At 42.1% G+C, this 8912-nt stretch overlaps 1 protein-coding gene across 1 annotated transcript in view; it reads right to left on the bottom strand.

The window, feature by feature from the left end:
- Positions 1-4589: 4589 nt before the first annotated feature.
- The window catches only part of mrpl23 (mitochondrial ribosomal protein L23), a 46842-nt gene continuing 42519 nt past the window's right edge, over positions 4590-8912 (bottom strand). The window contains exon 5 of the mRNA XM_085166776.1: positions 4590-5542. Coding sequence (XP_085022902.1) covers positions 5378-5542 — 165 coding nt within the window. The 3' untranslated portion in view covers positions 4590-5377. The remainder of the gene's footprint in view (positions 5543-8912) is intronic.

Genomic DNA, 8912 nt, shown 5'->3' with positions numbered 1-8912 from the left:
AAGATTTCACTTGCAAATGGGCAGTTACTACAACCAGCAAGAAGGAGATCTAGGTCCCTAGAGAGGCTACAGAGTCAGAGAGGACACACACTATACCACCACTCATGCCAAAAATACAGCATGATGTCATGCAGATTCCAATTGTGGACTGCAGTAGAAGAAACAGGGTCATGTGTGCACTTGACTAATGCACAACCACACAAGAAAAAAAGGAGAGAGGGGTAAGGAGGGAAAGGAAGAGAGTGATGTGCTGCTTAAAATATTCAATCCTCCTTCCATTAACTAACCGTGTAGGGATGGCAACACGACCTGCACTGTACATCTCGAGAGAGAGAGAGAGAGAGAGAGAGAGAGAGAGAGAGAGAGAGAGAGAGAGAGTGGAAGAGAGAGGGGGAAAAGAAGGAAGAGAGATGGTGCAATGTGGGATCAGACCTCTTTTATCCAGTAGCCTTTAAATCCAGCTCAGCATTTTCTTGATGATGTCATCTCTTTTTCACTCTCACTTTGCTTTCTCCTTCACCTCCATCTGCTCTCTCCCTCCACCCTTACTGAACTTTCCGTGTCTTGCGCACACATGTTCATCTTCCCTTCCGCCGCAATTACACAACGTGAGGTGCATTACAATACATAAAGCATCATGTTTAAGCACACCGAGATCCTTATAAATCTGGAGCTGCTTATAGTCATCCCAAGTTCAGCTGCACCCAAGTGCAGAGCTAGCTCGCCTGCACACTTCCATATTCCCCTTTCCTTACCTTGCGGAAGCTGACACACAACGAGAACACCAAACAAACAAACAAACAAGGGATAGCATAGACACAACCAGATGGGGGAATGCATGTAGGTTTTTATTGCATGTGAAGTAGAAGGGTGAAAGGAGGGAGGTGGTGGTGGTAGGGTTATATACACACTGTGTCTCAGGCACCAAATGTAGCTATGATTTTTTTTTTTTATAGAGACTCTGTGGTGTCTGTAATGCAGCAGTGTGGGTGCCATACAGGTATTCATTTCCAATTGTAGTGCTAAATACATTATCATTACCAACCTAGGGTACATATTTACTCAGCAGCAATAGTGAAGCTGCAACTGCACAAAATGTGCACATGAGACATGGTGAGCAAAGGTTTTATGCATGTGTTTCTGTCTCTCCGCTTTGATGTAAAGGAAAACTCTTAAATGCTAGTTAGAAATTGCCGGCAACCACGTGGACAAATGTTTGCAATCCCCAAACGTGTCTGTCAGCTCAGGGGATCCATGCAGAAGAGACCTGCTTCATATCAAACTATTCAACCGTAGAACCTGAAATCTGTCCAACAGCTGACCTGCAGGACGTGCGGAAGAACAAAAATCATCATTTACCCATCGGATGATCTGATATCGTCGTGTTGGTGTTGTTCCCAGATCATCATGAAAATGTTGTTCCAGGTTCAACATTGCAAGTGACCAATCAGAATGTTGTGACGTTATTCTTTTGCGCACCAACCCATTCGTGCATTTATGAAATTCCAATGTTGCAAGGACAATATCAATTCTGCTTAGCGTTTATTAAAGGGTCAGGGTCAGGGTTAGGGTCCGTTGATCGGCGGACAAAGGCGGTTTCTCGCAGCTTAAGTACAGTTTTTTGTTTTACGCCGGTTTTTCCCGAAGTCGCAAAAGTATGACATCACAACATTCTGATTGGTCACTTGCAATGTTGATCCTGGAACAACCTTTAGTATGATGATCTGGGAACAACACCAACACGACGATATCAGATCGTGCATTTACCATCAGATCCTGATCCGACCGTGCGCGAGTGGACTTGCTGTCACTGTGCCATGCACGTAAAGGCACTCAAATATTTTATTTACTAAATCCCATTTCAGTTTGAACCACTCTTTATATTGTGCACCACTATAAACATTTTGCTCACTTCTAAAATTAAATTGTGATACCCAATAAAAGAGGCATCCTTATATGTATATCTGTCTCTGATGCGCCACCTGGATATCAGTTCAGGTCTGCTCTCTTTCATCAAAGCATTATTGAGAAGTAGAAATATGTGGAGCTCGGATCTAAATGTACGGTGTGAGGTGACGAGCCACAGGAGTGGGCTACAGGTTTGGTGCTATGCTTACACCTTTGAGCGATCCATGCACACTAATTATGCATTTGTTTCAAATAAAGGAACACTCTTGGTGTCACAGAATCACAAATTGAAGCGTGCTTCTTTCAGTGTTAATTAAAGTGGAATTTTGCATTAAAATTCAAGGAACTGAAATTGAAATGGTCACATCTTACAAGTATCTAGGGATCATTATAGATCAGAATTTATCATTTAAGACTCACATTCAAAGGCTTGTGTCGAAGTTAAAACTAAAACTAGGTTACTTTTTTAGAAACCAATCCTGTTTCTCCCTCCAAGTGAGAAAACATTTGATTCGTGCAACCTTTTTACCTTTATTGGATTATGGTGACCTGCTTTTTATGAATGCACCTGCCCACTACCTAAAGAGGTTCGATACTGTGTACCATTGTGCTTTGCGTTTTATTACTGGCTATGGAAATCGTGTACATCATTGTTCTTTGTATGCTGCTGCTAAATGTCCATCTTTGCATATTCGCAGACTCTCCCATTGGTTGATCTTTATCTATAAATCTCTCCTTGGGCTGGTTCCATCTTATTTATGTGTTTATTTGTGTAAAAACCACAACCAATACAACCTTCGTTCGCACAAAATCATACAATTGATTGTCCCAAAAATCAGAACAGAATTGGGGAAAAAGGCTTTTAAACACGCTGCCCCTGCTTCCTGGAATAATCTGCAGAAGGAACTGAAATGATCAGAATTGGTTACCTTGGGAGAGTTTAAGTCTGTCTTAAAGGAACGAGAGAACAGCTCTTTTACTCAGTGTGATTGTTTTTAATGTACTCTTAATTTGATCTGTTATTGTATATTTTACATGGTAAATGGTAAATAGCCTGCATTTGTATAGCGCTTTTCTAGTCCTTAAGGACCCCAAAGCGCTTTACACTACATTCAGTCATTCACACACTGGCGATGGCAGCTACATTGTAGCCACAGCTGCCCTGGGGCACACTGACAGAGGCGAGGCTGCCGGACACAGGCGCCACCGGGCCCTCTGACCACCACCAGTAGGCAAATACACATGTTGGTATGGGATATTGTATTTGTTTTAAATGTTATATACCTATGTGGTATGTGACTTTTGTTGCCATGATGCCAGGTCTCTCTTGGAAATGAGTTTTAATCTCAATGAGGTTTTTTTACCTGGATAAATAAAGGACTAAAAAAAACTGCCTGCAGAAAAATGTGTGCACTCTGAAACGTAAACTACAAACAGGCCCACATATGCAATAAGCCCAGTATTAAAAAAAACAACCGTCAGTGTTTTCAGTTACAAAATTGACAGACCTCTTTAAGAAATAGGTCTGTACTTACATTTTTAGGGCCAGATTTCCTGAGGGTTTTGCCCTCAGGAAATCTGGCCCTAAAAATGTAAGTCGTGGTGGAACTGTTCAGAGGACGTTACATCAATAACTCACTCCTTCTAGCATATGACTTTGTCTTTTTCTGTTTATCAGTTAATGAGTTGTTCCTGTTTACTTGTCTTTTTTAAAGAGCTGAAATGACTCAGAGACATTTAAGTGTGTGAGCAAGAGATGAGCTCATTAACCGAGTGTGTCTCAAAGTGCAATGTCTCTGCAGTTTAAAAAAATAAAAATGTATCCACAACACTACATAACCACCACTGTCAGCAGGCCTTAAACAGAGATTTAATGTTAGCGGCTCACTGTCAGATTATTGTTGACAGTTGCTGTTAATGTACCAATGCATGTATGTGACTTTAGAACAAACAGGGCGTCCCCCGTGACAAAGAACAAGAGGACAACAGGAACAGATAATTACTTGGATAATCACCACAACTTGATTTCCCAACTTTCATGTGGGGTCCGTTCAGGCCATGGGGAGAGCAAGAAAAGGAATTTGGACTCTCTCTCAGTTGGTTAAGCAGCTGTTTCTCTGGAAGTTCAGGTTGGGCAACGAGAGAGCAGAGCAAAGAAAGAAGAAAATAAAAAAAAGTGAAAAAGTGAGAACAAGGGAAAGAGTGAGAAACGGAGGGGCTGTGTAACTGGAGTCTTGTTTCATTCCAAATCAGATTGCTTTATAGTAACACAGGGGGTGAGTGGTTCCAGGCAGCAGACAAAGGGCCAACAGGATCAATATTGACATTCTCCTTAGTGATAGATGAGTTGGCTGGGTGAGGTCAGGGACTGGACCTTTGTATTAGCCAGCGAGCATTAGTGGTCACGGCTGGGGGACACTTACAGTAACCTTGGCCTTTCAGTATAATGGAGGGTCTGAGGGTGCCCAGGAGAAGTCCCTCCCTTTTATGGGCTTTATTACCGTAACAGAGCTCCATCCTCCACTGGCCCGATTCAAACACAGATCATTACTTTGTCAAAACAGCTACCAGACCACATTGGCACTTGCGCAGGCAAACTTGTGCAGCAAACAGAATCTCAAGGTGGCTGTTTTTCAACGCAGCAGTCGTGGGAGATGAAGAAAGGACAACACAAGACAAAGCAGAGCAAGTGACTGTTTATTAGGTCTTATTCCAACAGCATGTACAATAGGACAGATTCGCTGGTAAGTCTTGCACGGTAGGCAACGATACACACACAGAGTACAATCTTTTTCCAGAGTTACGGCAAGATGGGCTACCACAAAATGCTGCAATATAACCCTCCTGTAATTTCCATGTGCTCGCTTTGCTCAAACATTTTAATTGTTGTTTACCTTAAGTGGTCAATTAATCCGAGGCAAACTCATAAAAGAGAGAAGGCTGTGGGCTGCCCAGATAGTCGGATCCAACTAGCCTAAGAATAATGGCTACTAGGGACATCACAGTCATTGGTGGGAAAGAAGAAGATCATAGTGGAGGGATGAGCATAATAGGAAAAACACAGTAGGGGCGCAGGGAGAAAAAAGAGAGAGAAACAAAGCGAGGAGGTGCAATTATACTGTTGCTAAAGAGATGGTGGGAAAAAGGAGAAGAGGTGGGGAAAGTAGAGTGTGAGGAGGAAGAGAAGAGGTCATCTGAGGCGATAGAAATTTGGTGAGTTGGGTTCATCAAAGATGGAGCTTGGCCACTCTCCTCCTCCTTGGATTCTGTTCTGGCTCGGGTTACTCAGCTGACGCCTCGCAAACACAAACACACACACACGAAACACATGGCTGCAGTCTCCCACGCACATGCTCGTTCTTCTTTCATGCACACTTGTGTTTCTTATAGAAACAGAAGTGTCATCAAAATATTGTAAGTCACTGCATGTTGATCCCTATGAAACGCACACATACACGCAAAGTCTGTCTCAGAGTCCAAACCACTCGGTGACCCCTCCTCTCCTGGGGTCGAGTTTCTGCCTCTGCTTTTCGTCCTCCATGAACTTCTCCTGCATCTCCTCCATCGAGCCCTCAGCCGGTGCCCGCTCTTTTTCTGGGAAGATGTCGGGAAAAGTAAATGTCTGGCCCAGCGCCTGATGAGGAGGCAAAGACAGAAAGCACAGAGAAAAAAAATTAGCTTAAAAAACACTGTGTTCTTACTTAATCAGATAAATCGGTTGTTTGTTAAGACTCAAAAACCATCGATCTTGTAAATCACTTTCTGTGTAACAAATATGTCAAACTGCACCTTCCTAAAATAAATCACAGTTCTTTGCAAAGATGAAGGAGAGTGTGTCACCATTCTCGCTCTGTTACTCTTCATATGACACAGATGCTCACTCACTCTCTTGTCTTTAGTTTCTCCAACTTTCTACCACATTTTAGCTCTCCTCTCCTGTCCATTTCTCTGGTCTTGATTTATTCAGAGGGAAAAGATGGTATCCATTATTTATTCCATACTAACCCATTTCTAGCCATAACTAATGCATCTCTGGCAAAATGTAGCCTGTGTCATGTTGACATAGAGTACAGTACAGACAGCACACATATGCATGCATGCACACTCACTTGCACACAAGTGCGGTCACACACAGAGACAGGTCATGCATGCAGACATGCAAACATATCTACAGCCTGTCTCTCTGAGCGTCCCTCGTGGACACCTGGCAACAAGAATTCAGTTGAGACTGATAACAATAGAGTCAAAGGATCAAATGAGGGGAAAATGCAAGAACATGTCATTTTTATCACAGGGCATTTACATGTTAAGCAAAGTGCTATAACTTAGTAGTTTCCCCAACAACAGTAGAACATCTACCAGAGGAAATATAAAAACCCAATCCTCAATATATTTGTCAATACATCTAAAACACTAAAAGAACCTACACGATCAATTCTCTCATAGAATCAAATTACAGTGAATCACAGAGGAAATAACCTTCACCCACAAGAGTTGTACATCTGTGTTTAGTTACATCTGAAACTCATTCTTAACTCTTCTCAGTTGAACCCAGACACCTCGAGCTAAGGCCACACCTCTACAGTCGACCCCGGAATTCGCGGGGATTAGGGACCACAATGGCCCACGAATAGGGCTGCCACAAACGATTATTTTGATGTTTAACCTGAGTAGTGAAAGACGGAGGTGGGTTTGAAAACAATTTGCCGGGAGTCCGGTGTTCTCACGGGTTAGCGAGGCTTGCCCCCGGCTAGCTATCGAGCTAGTGGGTAACAGACGTCTCCGCTTTTGAAAATATGTGGTGTCTTGATAAAGTATTTTGCTATAAAAGGTAATTTGTTATCCAACTACTCTGTGGAAGCCCAAACCTGTGGATAGCTTTGAGGGAGCTAGGAGGCGGCTGAGAAATCAAGTTTTTGGTAGTGGCTCCAGAGGAAGGATCGCAGTTTGGGTAAAAACCAAAAGGCAGCTATAGGGGATGGCAAGGAAACATCACCTATATGTCCTCCTGCCTCCAGCTGATGACCCTGCAACTGACATTCTAGGAGTGGCGGAGGTGTGAGAGGATTAGTGCCAAAGCAGGAGAAACATCTCAGCCGTACAAGAATCTACTACTGCTGCCACCACTGCTATTACTGTGTTTGCTACTTTAATTACTGGTACTATCCATCACTATTGCTACTGTGACTGCAGCTGTTGTTGTCATCAAATTAACAAAATCTACTTGCACATAAAAGCTGAGCAAGGGAGAAAGTAAAACAGTAAAACAAACAGTTTAATTGGATCCAGTTTAAAATTTTTTGCAGAAATCTACATTACCACTTACAGTCTACCTTTTTTCCCCACCCGATGTATATTATTCTTCCATATTTGCTCTTTTAACACCATGAAATTATGACGAACATCATGTAATTATACAGATAACAAGTGCTTATTTCTAGATGACCACAGAGCATGCACACCAAACCCAGGCAGAGTTTATGCACACTTGTAAATATTTATACTAATAGATTATTCTGTAAGTCTCATGTATCTTTATGATGTGCTGTTTGGCGTTTCCAAAAAAAAAAATGAAAATAAGGATCATTAAAACTGTAGTTTACACTATCAGCTTCCACTTCATAATAAAATCCACTTAAATGACTCAGATTGATTGATTATTATGTGTAGAGGCCTGCTACGATAAAAAATAAATTGTTTCAATGAACACAATTGTCAATCAACTAAATATGTGAAACATTCTGTATGGGGTCAGTGTGTAGGCGTTAAGGAATGGTCTGGCTCTGATGTGAATGTTACTTTGTCTGTCTCCAACCCCCAAAATACCAAGAGAAACATGCATATAATTGCTGCAAAGCATAGTTTAATTCCCAGAGGGAGAGGCAACATGAAGCTAAAGATGCAGAATGAATCCGACTGTGTCTACTGTAAAAATAGGTGCGAATAAGGACAGCCTATAGCATTTTGGGCAATATGCTAAAATTTGACATAGTCCAGCAACTGGTAAGTGCTGATAGATCTCAGAGTCTGCACAGTGGTGTGAAAAACTAGCAACAAACAACAAGCTTACCAAGTACAAGCTCCAGTAAGCTTATTAGTTCATAATACTGTTGGACATGAGAATAGACCCTCCACAATGGTCTTTGTTCTGCAGCACTCGACTTTGACTATATCAGTGGCTCCCAAACTTTTTTCGTTAGGCCCCCCTCTGTTTTACAAGAAAAATCTTCGCGCCCCCCCCCCCCCCCCCAAACACCTAATCCCCCCCCACCCAAACACATCCTCCAACCACACACACCCATATTTTGTTTTCAAACTCCATTGTGGTTTATTTCACACCTCAAACATTTAGTAGACAACTACATGAATAAAAGTAAACTGCAATAAATTACAGGTAGCAATGAAATAAACTACTAACTCTTTTACGCTACGTCCACACCTACGCGGGTATTTTTGAAAACGCAGCTGTTTCTATGCCTTTCGTCCACACGTAAACGGCGTTTCGAATCACCGAAAATTCCATATTTGCGTTTACGTGTGGACGAGGAATGCAGTTCGTCACGCAACGTCAAAGGTATGTGCCTTTTTTCACGTCACGCTGTGCGCCACGTTATTGTTTACATGAGATGAATTTCTACAATGGCAGATAGATTAACAGTATTTTGTCTCTATCTGCAGGTTTTACACGCTTACATACACACGCAGTTACTGTCCCTCCATTTACAAAGGCAGAGGCGTCACGGTGTGATTATTTTACGTGTAGTTGTTTTTTTCCTGTGTTTATCATATTCAACATTACTATCAATACATTTTTCAAAAAATGCCTCTCTGTGCAAAAACATAAACTGTGGGATACTGTTAGGCTACGTTCACACTGCAGGCGAAAGCGCATCAAATCCAATTTTTTTTGACCCTATGCGACCCATATCCGATCATGGTGTGACAGTGTGAACGGCACAAATCTGATATTTTCAAATCCGATCTGGGTCACTTTCGTATGTGGT

Source organism: Neolamprologus multifasciatus, chromosome 7 (assembly GCF_963576455.1).
Source record: "Neolamprologus multifasciatus chromosome 7, fNeoMul1.2, whole genome shotgun sequence".
NCBI lineage: Eukaryota > Metazoa > Chordata > Actinopteri > Cichliformes > Cichlidae > Neolamprologus > Neolamprologus multifasciatus.
The sequence above is the reverse complement of the archived record's forward strand: the minus strand, read 5'-3'. Positions and strand labels throughout refer to the sequence as shown.